This window comes from Arvicanthis niloticus, chromosome 6, assembly GCF_011762505.2.
Source record: "Arvicanthis niloticus isolate mArvNil1 chromosome 6, mArvNil1.pat.X, whole genome shotgun sequence".
Classification (NCBI taxonomy): domain Eukaryota; kingdom Metazoa; phylum Chordata; class Mammalia; order Rodentia; family Muridae; genus Arvicanthis; species Arvicanthis niloticus.
Window position 1 is genome coordinate 85,596,897 of NC_047663.1, and position 23,395 is coordinate 85,620,291.

The following is a 23,395-nucleotide window of genomic DNA, read 5'->3' on the forward strand; positions in this document are numbered from 1 at the left end:
GCTGGATTTCTATGTGTAACCTTAGAAAATGTCTTAAGACATTACATTTGCTAGTTTCCTCTACAAAAGCAGCCTATTGGTTATCTTCACATCAAGAAGTTGACTTGGCCAAACAAGAGCATTTCTTTGGTCATATGGCTGGCCATCTTCACAGAGCCAAATGTCTCAGGTTAGGAAGAAATGCCCCACGTATCTCAATACTCACTAGGCTAGGTTTCTCTGCTTTCTCATATGGGATTTTAAATTAAAAGTTTTGTTATTGATGTGTGTGTGTGTGTGTGTGTGTGTGTGTGCTTGTCTGTAAAGTCACTGTGTGCATACAGGTACCCACAGTAGCCAGAAGAGGGCACCAGAGCCCCTGGAACTAGACTTAAAAGAGGTTGTGAGCCACCAAATATGGATCCTGGGAACAGAACCCCAATCTTCTCCAAGAGTAGTAAGTGCTCTTAATTCTGAACCATCTCTCCAGCCCATCGGATGGTACTTTAAATAATATTTTGTAGGGATAATATAATCTTATATTGGGATTATGTCGAAAGAAGTCAAAATATACTACCTATGATACTTCCTAAATATATTTGTAATGATTATTTTTTATTATAATTTTAAAATTTAGACTTTGGGACCAGAGGTAACGTTCAGTGCTTGCACCTGACTGGTGTGCACAAGGACCTTGGTTCAGTCCTAAGCACCACAGATAACTCCTATGATGTTGGGTTATTTAGAATGAACATCCAAGAAAGACTCTTACAGTGGAGTTACTCATGGGTAGTACTTTTCTTCTTTCCTTCCTCCTTCAGCAGAGGGTCTCACTAACATTGTTTAACAGCATTGTTGCCAAATAGCATGCAATTCAACTGCATAGTTGCTATACAGTATGGAATTTAGGCAAAAAGTGAAGATTGAAGTCCTTACCTCTTTTCCTCGAAGTCCAGTGCCCAACAAGTAGACTTGACTTTCCTCCTGGTAACGGATCTGGATGTTGTACACTTTGTCTTTGTACAACACCATGAGGACATATGGGTTGTTTATTGTCTTCTTAGAGCTGTCTCTAACGAGGAAGGTGCCATCCTAAAGGAATGGGTGCTTGCTATTAATGGGAGCAATGAAAGTCAGTCCTGTACCATGTAAGAGACAAGCCTCTAGGGACCTGAAAAGCTGTCATTGTATCTGGTGACATTGAGTTCTCCTCATAGCTGGGAATCCCAGGTACCTGGATCTTTTAATTATTCAAAAAGACAAATGAGATTATATCTGAAATTTTTGAGTTAATGTCTTTGAAGTGTCTTAATATAAAGTGCTTTTCAGTAATAAAAACAAATGATCAGTAAGTAAGTGGATGAAGGGCCATAAAAAATAAGGTGGCTCACTTCCTGTGTACCTACTCAGTTCTGTTGATTGGCTAGCCTTCCCTTTTCACATTCCATGCAGAACACATTTGCCTTTAAGATGGACACCCTTTTACCCGACACCTGAACACAGTAAATGTGGACATTCTATGTTCTTGTCTCCCCCCAACCCCCGCGCCGCTCGTACTTCCAGAGAATGTGATTTGTTCTGTACTCTAAATTTTCAAACAAGAATAACTGCAAGGTAATGTAGCATGACAAAGACCTAATATTAAAATAGAGCTAATTACTAAGACCCATGTAAATCACTCCTTCCTCTACGTACTTAATTAGAACAGGTTTTAAATAGCCATCAATATTCAATAACTACGTTCCTTTGCTCCTTTTGTTCTGAGTTAATTGAGCCAGTCAGAACATATCTGGTAAAAGAACTTCCCACTGGACCCGTGAATCAGAAGTTTGGCTTGAATTCAGAGTCACCTGGAGAGTCTGAAGACTCCCTCGGCCCACACTGCACTCCCACTTATTAAAAAAGAAAAAAATCTCCCTAAGACTCAGGAACCCAAATTAAAAACAAACAAACAAATAAAAACCCTCTCCTCTAGGTGATCAAATCTGCTAAGACTGAAATGGTTGCTGTCACCTTAACCGTGTGAAAGATGAAGAATTAATGTTCTCCCATTTCTGATCAAGAGACAAGGTTATGGGTCAGTCCTGGACTTGCTTAAGACTTTATCATTTCGAAAGACTAACTAGAAATTTCTGGAAAGCTTTGCAGCTATGCCTTTAACAAGAGTCTTTCTCGTGAACTTGGATGATAATTCAGGGTTAAGAGGAAGATTTCTGAAATGTTACATAATTTGTCTGACACCCCACAAAAAGAGATACATTATTCATTCATTCATGAAACTGCCTAATATGTGCCAATGGATACATGATTACCCTAATTTGGGATTTTTGCTAGACAAGTAATGGCTGCTCAGAGAAAGAGTTCTATGGATGCTAGCAGATAGGATGGTAGCATTTATGGGTCTTAAAGAAACAGTACCTGATAGTGGGAACAGCGGGAATAGCAGCTGGCTCACACTTGAGACCCAGTGTGTCAACAGCCTTTCTCCCCCTCCACTAATATTGATAACTGCATGACAATAAATGGTAGAACAGTACCTGGTTTATCTTCCTAAGAGCAGCTTCTGCCTCTGGTCGGGTGATATAAGAGACGTACCACTCTTCATCTAAGGGAGTCTACAAATAGGAAAAATTTAAAAAGCACTGTAAGTTCTGTAGTTACATAAACAAAGAGAAAAGGAAAAAAAAAAAAAAAAAAACCAACTACTAATTCCCATAAGTCACCACCTCAGTTCTCTGAGGTTTGAAAGAATTGTTTTCTTAACCAGAATCAATTAGAAGGGGCTACACGGAAGGCATTTTGTGTGAACTGCTTCCTTTTCATGCCACTGACTTGCAAAGGCCTTTGTGAAGGAGCCCCGCCCCCTTATATGGTGGAACCTTTCATCCCGAAAGACAGAGACAGAGGAACTTCTTTAGCTTATTATATCATAGTAACATACTTAATGAAAAGTCTGTCCTAATGGAACAGCTAAGAGACTTTCTTTTTCAAGGCTATAAACCAAGAGACAGATGAAAAAATGGAATTATGTTTCTCATGTCTTAATGCCCTTGGAAGGCTGTAAGAGAACACGAAAGGAAACATTAGTTCTTGTCTACATCTTCCCTTCAGTTTCAGTTTATTGTGTGTGATGCAGTGGATCCAGGATGGGGCCTCACACACTCCCAGGCAAGGGTCTGACCGCTGAGCAACACAAATGCTCTTTTAATTAAATGGCAACAACAAAACTCTAACAGAAGACACAGATACAGCGGAACAGGCAACCAGCGTTTCTTAAAGTCCCTATGCTAGAAAAAAGGCAAACAAATTAGAAACAGCTGTATTACCTCTTCTTCCCCAGAAGATGGAGGCTGGGGCCTGTTTGGAACCGGCAAGGGTAAGTTTCTGACTTCACTTCTGAGAGGGGGCCTGTTGCTGGGACCTTCGAAGCAAAGTATTTTGAAGATTAATTTACCATCAGCCATTGTTTTCATGTCTCATAAAGCATCCATCACAGATATCTCCATAAAATAATTCATTTTTCAAGAATAAGAGGTTAGAAAAATAATTTCTGTCTCTTTAAAGCTAGAAGGGCTGGGTGGGCAGTGTTCTGTACCATTCTGTGGAAACTTGGAGAGAAGAGACCCCAACATTTCAGTGATCCCCTAAACATGCAAACAATATCACATGACCCCCCTAAACATGCATACATCATCATGTGACCCCCTAAACATGCATACACTATTATGTGACCCCCCCTAAACATGCATACACTATCATGTGACCCCCCTAAACATGCATATACTATCATGTGGGCCCCTATATATGCATACATCATCATGTGTTCCCCTTAACATGCATACAACATCACATGGGCCTGAATCTAAGAACAGCTACAATTGTTTTACTGTGTGCCTCAGTAAAAACCTGCAAAAAGCAGACCCTTCGTAGGCCTGCCATACCAGCACACATGGACACTTTCCCAACAGCTTGCATTGGCAGCAGTGAAAAGATAATTATGTTCTCATTTCACAGAGAGAAAGGAAGTGCTTTGAGAACAGTGTTAGGTTTAGAGCCAATGTTTGCTGTGATTGCTCTGTTTGTTTTGATTCTGCAGCTCTCTTAGATATAGAACTGTTGTCTTAACGGACACCAAAGTATCTGCTCAGCCAGGAGCTTGACCCAGAGCCTATGCTTCCTTTAGTCTAAGATCCTCTATTTTATAACCTAAAGTTTAGAGGAAGGTTCCTCAGCTTGGGAAATGATTGACCATGTTGACTGTGGGTGTCACGTCAGTTTCTGTGTCAGGCCAGCTGAAAAGAACTGAAAGGTCCTGTTATTTCAAATGTTCTCTCATTCTGTCATTCATTCATTCATTCGTTGGTTTGACAATATTAATTCATTTGTTAATTTGACAAATGTTTGCATAACATGACTCTATCTAGGCTTACATAAGGCATTCTCTGGATGCTGTGTTTAATCTTGAGGGCCATGTGACAAGTACTAAGTTTCTTTTGCATGTGAAGCTTAGAGAGTCTGAGCAGATTCCATGCAGCAGCAGCAGGGCCAAGACTGAAGGCCTGTGTTTCCCCAAACATTACCTTGCCTAAGTATGAAGCCCTGGGGCACTGCACCAGGAGTCCCTGGAATCCTCATGCGTCAAGGCACCTCAGGTGCTCCTGCAGCAGGATCCACTGAGGAAAGGAGGCCCCTCTACGAAGAGATGAGGACTCCTGGGTCAGTTCTTCAGGGTTGTCTGAGGTGGTCTTCTCTGTGAGTAGGGAAACCTGGATCTGAGCTGCTAGCACCTGCCTTCTCTAGGTTCCCAATGCCCAATTAAAATACCTAGAGTTTGTCGAATGAACTCCAACACTATAGAAGAATAATAGAACTAAGTCTTATATTGTCACTGTTTCTCTGCCCCATGGTCAGCAGCACAGAGCCACAAGCTGCATACAGTACATGGCACATACATGGTTTTGTGCAGTCAGCTACTACCCTGGATATCTGGGTCTTCATCCAAGTCCTTATGGGAGTTTTGATGTCTTTTGAACAACACATGGTAGAATACTTCCTGGGGTTGGAGCATCCCATGAAAGAGACAGAGGACAAGATGGCTGGCAGTCTTGAGGTTTAAAAAGCATGACTTCCAATTAAGGTAGTGTTCTAAAAAATTAACTATGTGTATACAAAATCCCCATAGCCAACTCAAAATCCAGTGTGTCTTGCTTTGTGAAGTGCTGCTGTAAATGAAGTCTCTGGAATCTAGATGCTTATAAGGGGCAAGCAAATAACAAACCTGCGCTGTTAAAAACAGCGAGCTTGAAGAACTGAGAAAAGTTGGGGTGAGTAGACAACTGGACCCCACATGGTTAAAAAAAAAAGACACTGGAACCTCAACTTTGAGCTGTAGCATCTGCCACTGTGTCAGCAGTGGGCTCTCACACAGGGAATGATGCTTGTGTAATATAGATGTATTACTCAGCTGTAGTCATACTGCCATTTTATATTTAAAATCTACTTTGGCATATGGACAATGTCTTTTTATCTTTTTTCCTTTTTCTTTGATCATCTCTCATACACTCCATCCTGACTGCAGTTTCCCCTCTCTCCACTCCTCACAGTCTCTCACCACACTTCCTGTCTCCCCCAGATCTCCTCCTCCTCTGTCTCCCTTTAGAAAAGAGTAGTCCTCCAGTGATATCATCTGAACTCAGCATAACAAGATGCAGTAAGGGTTTTGGCACAAACCCTCATATCAAGGCTGGACAAGGCAACTAAGTATGACAAAAGGGTCCCGAGACCAGGCAAAAGAGTCAGAGACACCCCACTCCCACTGTTAGGAGTCCCACAAAAAGTCCAAGCTAAAAAACCATAACATATATGCAGAGGACCTAGCACGGAACCATGCAGAATCCATGATTGCTGATTCAGTCTCACTGAGCCCCTATGAGTCCTGCTTGATTGATTCTGTGAGCTGTGTTCTACTCCTGAGAGAAGCTTCCTAACAGGAACAGATGCACAGACCCACAGCCAAACATAAACCATGGCTTTTAAAAAATGTCTGTTCTTCACCATTTTAAGTCAATATTTAAGTCCTGAGTGATTTTGCTTTAAAGGTTGTATTTTTAACTTTTCTTGGAGAACAAGTCAGAGAATCTGGCAGTAGTAGGCCAGTTTCCAGGCATGACGGAGATCTCCTTATTTTGACATGCATTCATTCAGCAAGAATTTTAAAAGTTACATGTGCAGGTCTTTTGCTTTAAAATCACCCCAGGGCAGTCCTGTCTCACGGACTTGTGCTAGCATCATGGATCAATAGCATCAACTTGGTAGAAATGCTAAGTCTCAGGTGACCTTAGGCCTCCTGGGTTAGATCCAGGTTTGAACAAGATTCCCAGGCATCTGTGCACATGCTGAATGTTGGGAACACTCACAGCAGACAGCCAGTGGCAGTATCGTTGTAAATGGAAAGCCTCTGGCTTCTCTTACTGAGTCAGAAACTTTTGTTGTTTTTCTGAGATGTGAACTCATGTAGCCCAGACTAGCTGAAAATGTGCTCTCTAGTTTAAGATGGATGTAAACTCTTAATCCACATCCCATGGCCCAAGATCACAAGTATAAGCTGCCATATTTGGCTTGATTCAGAATCTCTGAGTTTGGGTTCTTGTAGTCTGTATTTTCAATATGCTTCCCGGTTCACAACCTGAGAGCAGACTCATCACTGAAACCACAAGGAAGCTAAGCACTGCTTCAGCTCTCTATTGGACCAACAGGGACCTAGCTCTAAATGGGAAGATGAGGGATAAAGCTGCCCTTTTGGTGATGGGATGTGTGTGCGTGTGTGTGTGTGATATTTTATGTAGTGTCTCATTCCAACAACCCTTGGTAACTTGCAGACATTGAATTAAGTGTTAAAATGAAGATGTCATATACTTTTAGCCTTTTTTTAGCCTTTGCTGAAAGGCTTTGAGACACATTACACTATAACCCCATGGACATGTTGCAGGGCAGAGGTCACAAGCATACAAACCTTGAGAGAAGTATGGTGGCAGGGAAGCACTCTGCTGAAAGCCAATGTTACTGCGGAAACAGAGAAAAGAACAAGCTTTAAATTGGGTTAGGGTGATGGGACCCAAATGTGTAGTTGAGTTACAGAAGCCAGGCTGTAGAGGTCTCTTGCTTTGTCCTTGCTGTCCTCCATACCCCCTGGCATCATGGAAGAGGGGCAAAGGAGGAAATTATTTGATATACTGGTGTCCCAAGATGAGCTAACTCTAATAAGGTTCACGAGCCAAAGGTAAACAATAAACATAAAGCTTGTGAACTAAATGTATAAGTTACTTTTTAAATGGGGCTGTGGTTTGGGGTCTTTGGGTCTATAAAATGGCCAAAGAAGGAGGACACTCTGATGGGCATGCATGGGAACGTGATTGATTCCCCAGGAGTTGCTGGTCTGCAGAGAGAGGGCGTAAGTCAGGAAGGCGGGAGAAACCACTGAGTACTGCTGCATCAAAGTAACAACATTTGCAAGGATGGGAAAGGAAACCTAGTGAAACCCTGGAATGCTACCTGTTCCCTCTATGCTAAGCACTAACACCAACCATTAGCCCAAACAGTACAAGTCTGCTCTGCACACCTAATCTTGTTAACAGTTTTCAGGAATGACAGACAGACAGACAGGGTTAGAGCCGTGTGTGGGATAATGCGAACAATTGGACATAGCAGTAGAGAAAAACAGAGGGAGAAGTGAACGGAAAAAAACTGAAGGCATGGAGACCCTGAGCAAAGGGAAGACTTTAGGAATTTCCCCAGAGAGTTGTCAGGGGTGGACAGGTCATGCCATTGGTTCTGCTTTCTACAGTCTGCAGGGTGAGGAGTTGGCTTCCTTTGAATACTAAAGCAGTTGGTGGGCCAGTGGGCCAGGGCGCTGGGGAGCAGCTAAAGTGGCCTATTGGTTCTCCTGGATAGGGTAGGTATGATCTGGATGTTGCTTGGGTTATCCTAGCCATGCCTTTGCTTCTGTTTCTGGTCTTATTATGACTGAGAAATAATAATAATAATAATAATAATAATAATAATAATAATAATAATAATAATAATAACAATAACAACAACAACAATAACAACAACCACCATCACCATCATCCTTCTGAGGACAGCACCTGAGCATGGGTGCTTGGCCTCCAACAGGGGCAAGGCACTTTCTCTGTTTCCCCATCCAAGATGGAAGACGGACTCCAAGAACTGCAGTTAACCTGGTTTTTAAATGTTGTTTGTTTGAAATAAGCAACTGAAAACGTCCTCCATGAGTCCATTCCCTGGGACAACCATGGGACAAGTCAGCTCCCACTCCCCTCAAACTCACAAACTCAGAGAACAGCCAGTCGCTCAGGTTGTCTGCCCATCTCCTTTTGCTTGTTCCCTTAGACAGCTCTGCACGGCGGCTCATGTCCCTCAAGCTGCCTGGCATTTGCCATAGCTCAGCTGCACTGGTTGGTTGTAACTGTTAGCTTGATACAACCCAGGGTCTCCTGGGAAGACAGTCTCAACTGAAGAATTATCTAGATCACACTGGCCTGTGGGTGGATCTGTGGAGAATTGTCTTGCTGGTTACTTGGGGTAGGAGGATTCAGCCCACTGTAAGTATACCACTTCCTGGGCCAGGACCTGAACTGTGTATAACTAAAGAAAGCCAGCCAGCAAAACCAAAAGCAAGCAGGCAGTATGGATGCACTCATTTCTCTGTCCTCTGGACTGTGGTACGATGTGATTTGAGTTCATGACTCAGCTTTCCTTATGTGTTGGACTCTAACAGTGGTTCTCAACCTTCTTAATGCTGCAACCCTTTTAATACAGTTCCTCATGATGTGATGACCAGCAACCATAAAATTATCTCACTGCTATTTCAAAAGTGTAATTTCACTACTCTTAGGAATCATAATGTAAATACCTGGTATGCAGGATAGCTGATATGTGAAACCCCCCTCCTAAGGGGTGGAGACCCAAAGGTTGAGAAGCACTGGACTAGACCCTTAAATTGCAAAAGAAAATGAAGCCTTCCTCCCCTGCATTTCTGTCAGTTGGAGTACTTGTTACAGAGACAGCCATGAAGCTAGAACACAAGCCACCAGGCGCTATGCTTAGCTAGAGCTGAGTGGCATAGCCACCAACCTTTCTGAGAAGGCTCCCGGCATGTGAGGCAATGGGAATGTGTTCTTGGGGCTGGGCTTGGTAGATCTCGAAGGGAATGTGTTGGAGCTCATAGAAGGTAGTGACGGCTGTGGCAAAGGTCTCTGATGCACTGAGGGGAGAAGAAAAAAGTGAGTCGTCAGAATTTGACTCCGGAGACATTTAGAGTACTTCCTCAACTTAAACTAAACCCAGATGATATGAAGGGAGACACAAAAATCCAAAAGATCAGTTTTAATTAGCAAATGGTAGGAAGATAACCTATCTCATGGTTTTTCTAGATAATTTACCACCTTGGAATCACTTGAAATTGCTGTTGTTCTGAATAGTGAATTTTTTTTTCACAGTGAAAGCAAGACAGTTTATTTCTGTTTCAGCAATGAATAGTGAAATTTTAATTTTATTTTTGAACTGCTTATTTGGCAGAAAATCGTTAATCGTTATAAATTTTAGAGATTTTTTTTTACAATTTTTATTTTGTTTTTTTTGAAAGCCAAAACCACATGCTAAGTTGTTCGTTTGCAGTTTCTGATTCTGTACCCACAATGTTAGAGGGTATAAATATGAGAAAAATTTCTATCAAAACATATATGCACTCTTCTGTGCAGTTAGGTATTCTGAATTATCATACATAAACTTAAGTTCTCCTTGGTAAACCAACCAAGTAATTCCATTTTACTAAAGCCATGAGATGTAGCAATTGGTAAATGTCTGATTATGTTCATTGACATGTGGGGTTCCATACTCAATAATTCTATTTAAATAGAAGGTCAGAAAAGTGAGGGACTGGGAGCTTTAAGAATGAGAATAGGTCATAAGAAAAATCTGTAGACATACCATCATCTTCATCCTGCAAAGGAAAAATAATGAAATATATTAACTTATCATCACAGTCCAATTTCTAATTAGTCATTCCTCAGTCAAAAACTGTGTCTGGATCTTTCTTTAACAGTTATAGCTTTTCATAATAGATACATTGTGGAGAATTTTCTAGAGCTTCCCTCTCTTCATAATCTAGCTAGAACGTGCTAAGTGGTTTACAGTTTTTTAACATTCATAATCATCCAAAGACATTCCAGTCTGAGATTCCCCTCAAACGCCCAGCTTGATAGAGGTTCTGAGGCTCTTAAAGGACTCAGATATAACAACATTTACAATTCTCATGATGTTTCCACGAGACTGGTATTTCAGTAATCTTCTCTGGTAGCTCTCAGAATGGAATACCCTTTGCAATAGAAATGATACTCTTGCTTCAGAGCATCTACCATGGAGAGCAGGAAAGGGTTCACACCCCCCGTGAACCTGCCTGACCCAAAGCTCCAGCCCTCTTCCTGCCTCTCTTTTGCAGTATTCGCCCCTAGTTTATTCACAGTGAAGTTAACAAGGTGTATCTTCCCTTACTATTTCAACTGCAGAGTCGCCTTGTGAGACAGACAAGAAAAAGGGTATCCCCTCCCCCCAATAAGAAACGAGGTTCAAAAGGGACACAGCAGTCCTGCTGGCGACTAGAAAATCAAAGAACCAACTTAGTTGAACTGGTTAGTTAGACCAGCCCAGTGGTGATGAACTGGTACCTTTGTAAGGATAAAGTTAGTTGCTGTGCCCCTGTTATTACTTAAGTACTGCTTAATAAAGCTTTCTGCCATCAGTTCTACACCAGTCAAAATCACTCATCTCGAACGACTGAAAGTCATAACAAAGGGTCACACAAATAAACAGAAGCCACTGCTCTCCTGCTCTAAGGCCACGTCCCTTCTGGCTCAGAAAGTCACAACCCTAGATTCTCAGGAGGAGAATCAGTCCATCAGAGACTGGGTGCCTCAGGGATGTGATGTCAGCCTCAGTGTCCATCTTTCACTCTGTCCCTATGTCTCCACAGCAAGTTGCTGCCCTGATGGCTTGGGAATGCTCATAGACATCTCCTCCCTTCTTCCTAAGACATTCCTGGGACTGGAATGGAAGTGGAGCCACCCTAGTCCATGTTCTCTGCATTATTCAAGGACTTTACAGCTCTCACTGCTCTGAAGGAGTCACCCTTGGCTCTGACCCACAGAGCTCCTTGTCTTCCATTCGCCCACAGAGACCATTCCACGATGGTGTGCAGTTATGCCTGTGAGATGGCGGGGTATCTGTCTCCATAGTATTTCAACAATATAGCACCTAACACAGACCTACAGATCTGTCTCCATAATATTTCAACAAATACATCATCTAATATAGTGCAACAGAAACACCAGCCATTGATGGCCAAACATCTGATTAGAGGAAGGCGTCTGTGGTGGCCATCAAAAAAAAAATCAAAGGCTGGGACCAGCAAGATGGCCCAGTGAGTAAAAAGCACATGTCACACAGAGCCTGATGACAGTTCGAATCCACATAAGGGTGGGAAGAGAAATCCAATTGCACCAAATTGTCCTCTGGCCTCCATATACATGCTGTGGCATACATGCACACGGCCCACCCTACATAGAGATTTAATACTAAGAATAATACATTTTAAAATACTTTAAAAGATCACAGAATACAGAGAATCCCAGACAGACCTATATTCAGATGGAAGGTATGTGAATTTACTGCCCCTATGACTTTGAGTCTATTGTCACTCTGAGCCTTAGTTTCTCACATTAAGAGAGAGTGATGTCATACAGGGTCACTAAAATCAAAGCATCTTTCTGACCCTTTCCTCTATGCCTGATCCTCGCTCTCCTTGTTAATTACCCTTGGGGATGAGGCTGCAAGAAGCCAGCTACCCTGGACCTCTCAGAGGGCCAGGGGCTAGGCAATTCAGCCTGATGAACTCTAAGTAACAAGACGCAGAGGCTGGCATTTCACAGACTCTTTGTAGGTCTTGCTCTCATTACCTGACTTCAGACGAGGGCAAGGCAGATGCAGTCCCACCTCCCCAGAGTCTACACTGGCTGTCCCAGTGCCAAGCATTTATTAAATGACATTTCACACTTACATTCTCTCTTCTGTCTGGTCCCCTTCCATGCCTGAAATGAATTAGAGCAGAGACGTGAACATCTCGAGTTTCAAAGAGCCAGCCCCAGAATATAATTTCAGTAAATCGCATAAGGAGAAATAAAACCTACTGAGCCGTGGCCAAAGGGGAAGTTACGAATGCCAGCAGAAATGCTGAGGATGGGAGAGAAGGGAAATGTGGCCACTGGATGCCCTGTTATCGTTGCAAGCTGAGCTAGGCAAACCTTTGGTCTACAGAGCTACTGTAGCAAATAATTACACAATTATACACATATATATGTTTAGTCAGCTTTCAGGAGCTATTAAATTTCACTGAGTAGATGTTTTTCCAAGCAAATAAAAACAGTTTCAGTAATATTCTTCTTTGCTGAGGTTTTAAACCAGCCACAACAGGGCCTGCCCTTCAAGTAATAAGAAAACAGTTGGCAAAGGTCCCTGCTCTGGGCTTTTCCAATAGGGCCCTGGTGTTATTGGCACAGATGGACAGGCCAGTCCAACAGCTTTGACAATAGCTGTCTAAGGGCTGAAGAGGCATCTGTACTTCCTGGGAGAGAGGGAAAGAGAGGAGGCAGAGAGGGAGGGGAGGGAGTAAGAGAGGGATGGGGAGAATAGGAGGAAGAGAGGGCAGGAGGAAGGGAGACAGAGGGAATAAAGGAGGGAGAGGGGCAAGGATGGATGGGTAGATGGATGGAGGGAGGGAGAGGGAGGGAGGAAGAACAATTTGTTGGGTAGCTAATGTCAGATGTTTTTCATGTTGTTCACCAGCTCTTTCCCTGTTTTGTTGAAAATTTTGATATTTTGGCCATTACGTTTTTCATGAATTTGGTTTTGTTAAATAATCCATTAAAATGTTATAAAAGTCAATGACTGGGGATTTTCTTGGCACACCGTGGCCCTTAGTCTTTACCAGAACCTCACAATGGCCAAGCCTTGGCGATGGTTGTGAATCTTCATAGACAGAGGAGCTAATGAAACTCACTGTTCCCTCTCCAAGTAGCCGGGCTGGCCCAGAACCCGAGTACACTTGTGTCATTTGGTAAATAGACCATACATGATTTTATAGCGGAGTTAAAACTGCTGGAGGAGAGCTCAGTCTCCTGTGGTTGTAAAAATGGTTGAGCAATAAGAAAGCGGCTAATGCAGGCCTAGAAGCAGCCCTCCCCTCCTCCCCTGCCATCCTTCCTCTCTGTTCCCTTATAAAATAAAGAGGGAGGTACAGCTCCTGTGTGCTGTTCAGGCTTCAGTCTGACGAGGTAGGGAAAGTCCAACAAAAACCAGGGAGACTAGCTTCAGACAAGGCCTCCCACCACGCCTCCTCAGCTAGATTCCCAATCTCTTCACAGACCTCCGTGGTTTTTATCCAACCAGCAAGGAAAGGAGCCCTCCACCTCCCAAGTACTGGAATTCAAAGACCTGGCTCAGGCAGCACGGGACAGTCACCTTGGAACTGGTGGCTTCCTTCCTGTCAGGGGTCCGATTCTTTCATTTCTTTCATGTCTGTCCATGGCTGGTGGCAAAGGAGGCTTTTGTATCTTGGGTAAGTGCTCCCTGAGTGGGAAGAGAAAGGATTTATAAAAAGCCACTTTAACAGGGCACAGATCTACAACAGAATTCTGGAGCTTGATAAAGAACTACAGAGGCTTACCTTCCCAGCGGGGCCGAGGGCTGTAAGACATTAAGGAAGACATGGGTGGATCAGGCACGTTCCAAAGAGTCAGGACAAGAAAAAAAAATCAAAAGAAAAAAAAAAATAACTAAAATCATAAACAAACCAGAAAAGCAGCCTACCTTATCAGAAAATGTTGGTTTCTTTCCTGTAAGCAAGAGCAAGCAGAATATTACATTTGGGACAGGCATGAGGTTAGGGTTGAAAAACAGATTCTGATGAAAACCGTGTCTGGGTCTCCAGGGGCAGACTGACTTGAAGCAGGAGCTTCAGATCTGAAGGGTCTTTTGAGGAACACCTGATTTCATAGGCTTAAAAATAGCACCTGGCTTGTCAAAATCTCATAGCTGTGCACATGCTAATGGGGTTGTGGGGTCTGAGCTTCCTTACAACACGTGACTTAGGGTAGCTGAGCATCAAGTGGGTGAATGTCTTCTTGAGATTCTATGTCTCTGTCACTGGCTTAAGCATCTGCTCTCTGGCTTATTTTGAATTTTGAAGTAAACCAGTGTGTCATGAAGGTGTAGTTTTCCTCCAAATCCTGTGGTACTCTTGATATTATGTAGACTTCCATTTGGTCTCTGGGAAAATTGTTAACTTGGGAACAAGGTCTTTAAGAGGTTGTCTTGGTGTGCCAAAACCACTTTAGTGGTGGTGGAGGTGGTTGCGGTGATTGTGGTGGTGGTCAAGGTGATGGTGGTGGTGGTCATGGCTGTGGTTGTAGTCAACATGGTAGTAATGGTGATAGTGCTGGAGATGGTGGTGGTGGAGATGGTGGTGGTGGTCATGGCCGTGATTGTGGTCATTGTGGTGGTGGTGGTGGTCATGGTCACGGTTGTGGTTGTGGTCATTGTGGTGGTGGTCATGGTCACGGTTGTGGTTGTGGTCATTGTGGTGGTGGTGGTGGAGATGGTGGTGGTGGTGGTGGAGATGGTGGTGGTGGTCATGGTCACGGTTGTGGTTGTGGTCATTGTGGTGGTGGTGGTGGTGGTCATGGTCACGGTTGTGGTTGTGGTCATTGTGGTGGTGGTGGTGGTGGTCATGGTCACGGTTGTGGTTGTGGTCATTGTGGTGGTGGTGGTGGTGGTCATGGTCACGGTTGTGGTTGTGGTCATTGTGGTGGTGGTGGTGGAGATGGTGGTGGTGGTCATGGTCACGGTTGTGGTTGTGGTCATTGTGGTGGTGGTCATGGTCACGGTTGTGGTTGTGGTCATTGTGGTGGTGGTGGGAATGAATGTTGTTTGCTCACTTGTTTGATCTCTTTGAGAACATATGGTATTGAAGCAAAGTATTTATTATACCCAAGGGCTCTTCATTGCCCAGTTACTCAAAACAATTTATGGTTATTATATCTGAGATCCCATGGGTTAGGTATACCTTTTCTTTTCTATGTGATAAAAACATATTAATAAGGTTCCGGTAGATCTGGAAGCAGGCCTGATGATACCTGAGCATGATCTCAGGTACCTCGGCTGTGAAGTCAGTGTAGGTTTGTCACAAGGGTCAGATGATAACTTATATGCAAGGTCAGGGACAGGATGGGTGGGTGCTGACAAATGCTGGCTAGCTCCTCTTTCTTTCCACTCTCCCATACTTCGTACCCCAAGATGCATGCTGATGCTATCCGCCTGAACTCACATATTCACAACATCCCATAAGGACTGAGTTCATGGTTGACACAGGAAGGTCTAAGAGACTTGTCTACTTTGAATAACTCACTAGCCAAGGGAAGAGCATTCTTGTAGTACAAAAGAAGTTTAATAAATAGAGTTTGAGATTGAACATCTTACTTAAAGGGCTGCCCCAAGATCAAATTAATATTCTTTAGCCAAAGTAGACTTTCCCCTTTCAGAACGTATTTGATTCATAAGAAACTAATCAACCAACTAAATAGCTATCTTGTGATATGCATATATATATATACTCTGGCAGTGTTAGGGGCTTCAAGGTCACAGGCTAGTCCCTTCACAGCTTCATTGACAAGGATATAACTCAGAGCTTAGGTATGTATCATCAGAAAACATTATCTCTAAAATGTCTATAGACATAGCAAAAGGTGACTCTTTAAAGGAGTGAGTTGTGTTTAAAGATGACTGTGAAGCGTTCATATCTGTATCCCACTTTCCTGATGCCCTGGCTTATCGAGCAGGGTTTGAGTGTGGGCCCTGTGTGCCTTTCTCTACAGTGAACTCCAAACTCGACTCAGCAGAGTTAGACTGGGAGTCGGGGAAACAGCAACAAGCATTAGCCTCCAATCCAAGATCTCAAAGTCATTTTGCCAACCAAGGAAAATACTGAGGCCAAGAAAAGGCAAAAGCCTTGTTCAGAGTCCCACTGAAGAGGAGAAGGTATAGAGCCGAGATCTGGATTCTGTATCTACTCTCTAAGTACCGTTAGGTACTTCTTGCCCAGATACACCTTGTCTACAGCAAGTTCAAAGCCCACAGCCTCAGTGTAAAAGTCAGAAAGACACATGGTTTTAAGTCTTAACCCACCTATACAAAACAGAGCATGTTATTTAACCTCTCTGACCGTTCATTGTCTGAGAGGTGGAGATGACACACCCCTTCACCGGCTTGGCCTAAGGATGCAAAGCACCTGCCCCATCCTAGGTGTTCATACGTTTTAGGGATGAATTAAAGAACAGCTCTATGTAAGGGTTGCTAGAATCAAGGTAGCTGGAACCATGAGTAAATTATGTGAAAAGTCCATAGTATTTCATCAACTGTATGCACCTACTGCAAAAGGCAATTTTGACATCTGAATAGTACCTTAGAGTTTTAGAAAACGTTTCCTCCCAAGAGAACATCCTCCTTGCCACGAGACTGTGGCCTAAGAATGCAACATCCCCTGGGTCAGCTAACTAATAAATAGCAACCAAAACAGCTAACTACAGCTCTCCTGGTGCTCTTCCCTCTCAGCCCATTTCCTCCGTGAGTACCAGGATGCATCATCCTGCTGCGTCTTGGCCAAAGTACACACAGCTCACAGGCATGGTGGAGCAGGCTCAGCCCAGGGACAAAGAGCAGGGGTTCTGGCACCAGGCTGATCCGGGTTTAGGTCTCTGTCTTCATCATTTGGTCATCTGGTCGCCGAGTGATGCTGGAAAGTTACTCCTTTGTGCCTTGGTTTCTTCTTCTGTAAAATGAGGCTGTTTCTCACAAATTTACAGTATTGTTCCAGTAGTAAGATACTATGTGTGTGTGTGTACATGTATATAAATATAGTGTTTGTATGCTTAGCACTCTGTAAATGTGGCCATTACTATTGTGCATAAAATATGAGTAATACCAACCTAGTATGAAGGGTTCTCGGTCGAGAGGAGCCAATGAGCGGTCCAGGGGAGGTTTTGTGCTTCTGTCTATTGATGGGGCAGGCACTGGAGTAGAAAAGGCTGAGGTCAGTTAAAAAAAGAAAGCATCTGGCTGGTGATTGGGTAGGTGGGCTGGTGGGCAGAAAGCGACTCTGTGCTTACGCTTTGCTGTTTTGTGGTTTCGACTTCTGCCGGGCTCTTCATGGTTGGTTTGGGGCGGAGACAGTGGCTGCATGGAATTAAAAAAAAAAAAAAAAAAAAAAAAAAAGACAATCAAAATGTTTAGAAGCTTTTCCACAACAGCTTCTTTTCATCTTAATGGCATTCTCTCTCCCAAATATATCTGGATCCCTTTCCTTCATCTTCCGGTCTGACCTACAGCTAGCCGTCCCCTCTGTCAGTTGAGCTGCTGAGGTTGTGCCCCTCTGAAATAACTTCCTTACTCTCTCGTGCCCCAGGCCTTCTGCACAGCAAAGACCAAGCAGAAACTTCCCTACCAAGCCCTCCAAGGGTCTAGTCACATTAGAAGTGAAACATGAGCCCTCTGGGAAGCCCCACACGAGATTCTCTGCCCACCTTTTGAGAAATTTTTATGTTCTTCTCTGATGCTCCCTGGTCCTTGCATAAGGATCTCCTCACAATTCTCACAAAACCCAAAGCTCATGCATCCTCTCTGTGCCTGTGTTTCCTCTGCCTGGGATGTCCCTTCTGCTTTACCTATGACTGGCTCCTCCTGTGCCAGCTCAATGTCAGCTCTGTACTCTCTGTCACATTACTTGGTCCCCTGCATTCCCAAACCACACACCCAGATCATTCCTACATTTGTGTGCTTGTTTATATGAAAATGTTATGAGAGTCGGGGCATTCTTTGCTGTTCCATATTCTTCCTCTGGCACAGAGCACACTGGTGTGAAGTAGCTGCCCAACCAATATCTGTCGAAGCGATGGGCAAAGCCTGCCTCTCAGTGGTGGAGGCAAAAGTCTTCAGATTTCAAAAGCAAAATGCCTGTGTAGATACACTGGGTTCCATGACGCCCCTTTGCAGAGATGCCAGCAGGAGGGGGCGATCTGTGAGAAGGGGAATCCTCGCTACTTGGTATCTGCCAAGACCCTCCTCCCACCGCAATCCCCCCTTCTAGTTCTGACACTTTGGCTCTTGCCACAGTTGCTAAAGTGTCCTGGCTCCTTGCGGAAAGAACACATCACCAGATACTGACTCCTTTAGACTGAGCTTCATGGGAGCTCCATAGGAGCTGGACTATATGCTGAAAGAAAAGAAAAAGTGGGTCTTGCATCACTGCTTTTCTCGTGGGCTTCACTGTGTTGGAAATCCTGTGATCTTAAGGCAGTCATCCCTGGAATTTCTTGATCTTGCTAGCAGGTGGCGCAGCGCTGTTTGCAGGAGGAGGCCTACTGCTTCTACTGATTCTAGGCAACACCGGAAGATGCCCGGCCAGACTTGGTTCACCCACAGTTAAATAGCTGAGGTAGCACGATGATTTTGGAAGGGGAGTATCTCATTATACACGCAGTTCATATTGTTTGCGGGGCCAAAAAAAAGCCAATAAACATTATGACACACACACACAGAAACTGTTTATATATCATCACAAAAACAAGAACCACTGAGCGGAACGTGAGGGTGTGCATTTTCCCTGACATAACTATCTTTTAGAAACTTAGAATTAGGTAAAGATGCTTAGTTCCTTTTCTGTCTACTGGAAGAAAGAATTGTGGAAACAAAGCGGCCTGGAAGAAAGGGAGGAGGCTTACCGAGTGATTCCGGCCTGTTGGCAGGGGAGGGAGGGCGGCCATTGGTCTCTGCGGGGGCACCGGAGGCTGCTGGGAGACCTTGCTGGTGGGAGGCCGGTCTGCGGAAACAATATTAAAAAGAAAGAAGAGCCGTTTAATCCCACTCGGAAGGCAGAGGTGGGCAGATCTCTGAGTTCAAGGCCAGCCTGGCCTACAGAGCTAGTTCCACAACAGCCAGGGCTACACAGAGAAACCTTGTCTTGAAAAACAAAACAAAAACAAACAAACAAAAAAAAAAAAAAAAGAAAAAAAGAAAGAGAAAAGAAAAGAGAAGAAATAAAAATTTGAAGTCAGTGTTGTCAAAGTCAGTCTTTTTCTACAACATGTTGTGCCTGGCTGTGCAGCTTGAGGTGTCAGAAGACCTGACCCTTCCCCTCCAGATCTCCACCGTACCAGCATGAATCTGAGATATAGTCAGACCCAGCCTGGGTCCTACAGGAAGCAGGAAGTCCTTGGTCCCGATATGTCCCTCTTCCTGCAGACTTGGTTTAACTCTTTTTACACACTGGAATAACTTGCATCGTACCTCACACAAACAGGTAATATCTGAGACGCTGCCAGTCAAAGGGAGCCTCTACAGAGTTACCCCAGTGAGTGTTTTCAGATACAGTTCTACGTGTGTGGATGTGCAAATGTACATATGCATGCACACAGGATCCCTGTGCATATATATGTACATATGCAAATACAGAGCACAAGTATGTGTGTTCAACATGCATGTGCATACACGTGTGCCAAGAAACATGAGTGTCTGCTGGCACTTAAGCATGCACAGAGACACATATGTGCATGCCTTCATATGCTGACACTGCACACACAGCTGCTTATTGGGATTAAGTTCGCTGCCACCCTCGTGAGCCCCTTATTCTGTTGCTTCCTTCCCTTCACAAGTACTCTGGGCTGCTATGCTCTCCTACTTCCTCCTTTGTCTGTCTCCTCCCTTAAAGGGAGGAGTTGGCCCCCAATTCTGTTCCAAATTAAACAGCACGTGATCTCGCCCTAGACAGACATTCATATTATTCTGATTGCCACAGAACTGCCCAGAACCATCTTGACAAGTTTGGAATTTCTGTAGTGTTGCCTCACCCACTAGCCTAAGAGTGCTCAAGGATGAGGTCTGTCTTGCTCACTCTGTGTCTTTGTGACAGGCACCTAAAGACACACGCCAATCTGGTTTCCATTTTCCTAAGTCTAGAACAGCCTTGACGATGGCTGAGGCTCCCTGCCTGTTAGCTTTTGTGTTCTGTCCTTCAATACACAAAGTGAGGGTGGTGGGGCACAGTCTGAAGCAGAGTACAGGACAGCTCCCAGAGTGAGACACACTGTTTCCTGGATGCAGAGGAAGCCAAGTGTGCCTGTGTTCATTTTCAGTCACCTCCTCTACCAGAAAGTAATTCCCACCAAACAAAGGCACACCTTCCTTCTGGGTGGATTCTAGCACACAGTGTCTGGTTCATAATAGGAGATGAGTAACATCTGTGATTTTGTGAATGGATGAAGGAGGAAGAACACGTGAATACAGAACAGCAGGGAGATGACGAACATCCTAAGGTCTGTCTCATTGTAAAAGCAGAACCACTCCCTCTGAGTGCCCTCACATTTCTTATGACCTGCAGATGGCGGTGCCACATAACCGCCCTCTTCCCATCAGGCCTTTGTCCTCGGCTCTAGTATTAGCTTGTGAAACGGCCAGAAAGGCAGTCTTTGGCCAGAAGCCACCAGTTTTTCAGAAACTGAGCAGGAATCAGCACCCAGAGAAGCTCAATGGGCATCTTCTCCCAGGGCCACCAGGCCCAGCGGGTTGCAACGAGGCCCTTACCGATGTACATGGAGTTGGTGTTGGGGAAAGGCTTGGCGGGCATGATGGAGCTCTGCAGAGCCTCCTCGTCGTTGGAGGGCGGAGGTTCGTAGTCAGCAGCATCGTCCACCAGTGCCTCTTCCTCCTCATTAGGGGACTCGTAGTCACCATCGTCTTCCCCATCTGGATCGTCGTCATCGTTGGGACTTTCATAGTCATCTTCCTGTCAACACAGTGGAGGGATGGCACAGCTTGTACAGGTGTTATAGGGCAATATTTTACAGTATGGATCTCTGCCCAAGACCCCGGCATCCTCCAGCCAGATCTGTCTGTGATGGCCTCCACAGACTGGAAACACATGCTTTTGGGACAGGATTGAAGACTAGCTTAGCCTCTGGCTGAGCACGGGAAGACTCAAGAAGGAGCCTTGTCAGGGATCCAGCAGCTGAAGCACAAACACATCTGGAGAAACTGACTTTCTTGTTCCTTTGGTACAAACTAAATCTATTGCATTCCTTTGTTTTCCCATTAAAAAAAATAATAAAAGACTTTACCAAAAACCATTATTTTTTAGATGAAGTGCTTTCATTTACTAGAATCCCAATAGACCAAGGGCCACTCTGTGTATGGTTTTTAAAAGACCTAGTGGTGGCCACTTACCAAAAAGACAAATTAGACTAAGGGTTGGACAGCCTGGGACCCAGATCCGCCTCTACCCGATGAAGGGCTTTGCACAAGGCACGTCCCTCTGGATCTCTCTCCCATCACAGAATGCTTAGCCCTGTCTAGCTTTGTGTATGATGACCATGTGTAGTTTGATGAAAGGAGATGCACAGTCCACTGGACTCTCAAAGGTCTTGTCATTGTCACCCTTCCTATGTAAAATTGGTATGGGATTGTTTCTGGTGTTAACACTTCATTCTGTAATGCTTTCCCCTCTGTGTTACCAATGGTGACTTAATTCCACGAGGAAGGTGACAGTAGCATAGATTTCTAGAAAGATAGTAGAAAGGGACAGATTGCTATTGGGTATGGTAGTGGTGATAAATGGTGTGGCCGGTAAGTTACAGCCCACCTCTGTATTCATCAGAGAGCCCACTCATCAGCTCACTGCCCATGGCTGCTTCTATGCCACAGAGGTAGAGCTGAGTAGTACAGAAAGAAAACCCTTTGGGCTTCTAAAGCTGGAAATATTTACTTTGGCCCTTTCCTGGGGGCCTGAAATGGGATGTTTCAATGCCTTATTGGTAGATGGAACTTGCTCCTTTTCTAGCATTAAGATAAATATCCACTCCAGATAAAAAAAGATAAAAGCCACTCCAGCCATTGATACAAGGGTGATTTAGCCTAAGCCATACTCACAAAGGATGACCAGCCACCATCATCTTCTTCGTGGCTTTCTGCAAGGGAGATAACACCACCATCAGCACCCAAGAGAGAGTCAGAGCAGTTCTCTCTCCCAGTGTCCATCACAGGCCCTCATTTTTTTCTTCTTTGTGAATGGGGCCATCAACTGCTGTGTTGAGTACAAGTTATCCCACCAGAACTCACGTTAAATCCTAATGCAATGGTATTGAGGGATAATGGGATCGTTAAGAGATAATTAGGTCAAAGAGACCTCATGAATTGATTAGTATCTTTCTCCAGAGACTTGGGTCTTTCTGGACTGGAGTAGGTATCATATCAGGACCTTGTGAGATAACCTATTACAAGGACATTCCTGGTATTTCAGTCGCTTAGACACAGGCCCCTCACTATTCTCACATTTTTCTGTGTAATGCTATTTGTAATGCACTCTTAGCCAGAAGTTGAACTGATGGCAGCACCATGCTCTTAGACCTTTAGACCTCCTCCAGCTTTAGGAGCAGTGTTATAGCAACAGAAAACACTCAGAGACAGCAACTTACTATTGTCCATAGCATTTCTATCTGGAGAATTCATTCTACCAGAGAGCAGCAGTGGTATCTAATCTCTCTTGTGTGTATATAAAAGCCAACAAGGATTGTCTTCACAGAATAAGACATGGGTCCTTATTCATGTGATGTCTTATTCAACAGGACTAGAAGGGGACCAGGAACCCAAATCTAGATATTTTGTGCAATTGAACAGTGGGAAACTGCCTAAAACACTCAGACACTGGCTCAGATGAGGTGCTCAAAGCGGAGTCTCTGCAGTGTACCTCTAGAGTGGCATCCTTCCTCCTCTCAGTGGGAACCCTAACCCTTCTATGCCAAAGACCTGGCTGATGAGCTAATGAGTTATGTCCCATTGCACAGCACTCAAGAAGACCAGAACCAAAGTACATATCACCTCCTAAAGCAATTGTCTCTCAGCCCAGGTACCTTTACCTGTCTCCTCAGGAAACCGTTGAACCTGGGGTCTGCAAAAACAAATAACATCTCAGTTGCTTGTCAATCTAAGGGCATCTCCTTCCCCCAGTCTAGCCCTCTGCACCGATATATATTATGTTTCATTACCTAAGGCTTGTGCTCTTGTTGCTTCGCAACCAGAGTTTGGCTGCCTCCCTCACCCCCCAGCTTCTGGAGACCACTAAAGCCATAATGGTGTCACAGAAAGAAGCTTGTGACTGTTTAAAGATCTAGGGAATGTTCACTTGATGTCCTGCACCTGGGAGCAAAATGTTCATCAAGGAGAGGAAACTCCTTCCTCTCCT

General features: G+C 44.2%; 1 protein-coding gene across 1 annotated transcript in view; it reads right to left on the reverse strand.

Annotated features, from left to right (window-relative positions):
• The window catches only part of Lcp2 (lymphocyte cytosolic protein 2), a 46,446-nt gene that overhangs the window by 2,107 nt on the left and 20,944 nt on the right, over nucleotides 1–23,395 (reverse strand). Inside the window, exons 5-20 of the mRNA XM_034506512.2 lie at nucleotides 23,070–23,101; nucleotides 22,084–22,121; nucleotides 20,743–20,944; nucleotides 18,885–18,982; nucleotides 17,274–17,340; nucleotides 17,094–17,177; nucleotides 13,921–13,946; nucleotides 13,778–13,797; nucleotides 13,573–13,680; nucleotides 12,113–12,143; nucleotides 9,988–10,000; nucleotides 9,133–9,262; nucleotides 6,992–7,041; nucleotides 3,306–3,400; nucleotides 2,517–2,594; nucleotides 916–1,071 (exon numbers count right to left, since the gene is read on the reverse strand). Coding sequence (XP_034362403.1) covers nucleotides 916–1,071; nucleotides 2,517–2,594; nucleotides 3,306–3,400; nucleotides 6,992–7,041; nucleotides 9,133–9,262; nucleotides 9,988–10,000; nucleotides 12,113–12,143; nucleotides 13,573–13,680; nucleotides 13,778–13,797; nucleotides 13,921–13,946; nucleotides 17,094–17,177; nucleotides 17,274–17,340; nucleotides 18,885–18,982; nucleotides 20,743–20,944; nucleotides 22,084–22,121; nucleotides 23,070–23,101 — 1,228 coding nt within the window. The remainder of the gene's footprint in view (nucleotides 1–915; nucleotides 1,072–2,516; nucleotides 2,595–3,305; nucleotides 3,401–6,991; nucleotides 7,042–9,132; nucleotides 9,263–9,987; nucleotides 10,001–12,112; nucleotides 12,144–13,572; nucleotides 13,681–13,777; nucleotides 13,798–13,920; nucleotides 13,947–17,093; nucleotides 17,178–17,273; nucleotides 17,341–18,884; nucleotides 18,983–20,742; nucleotides 20,945–22,083; nucleotides 22,122–23,069; nucleotides 23,102–23,395) is intronic.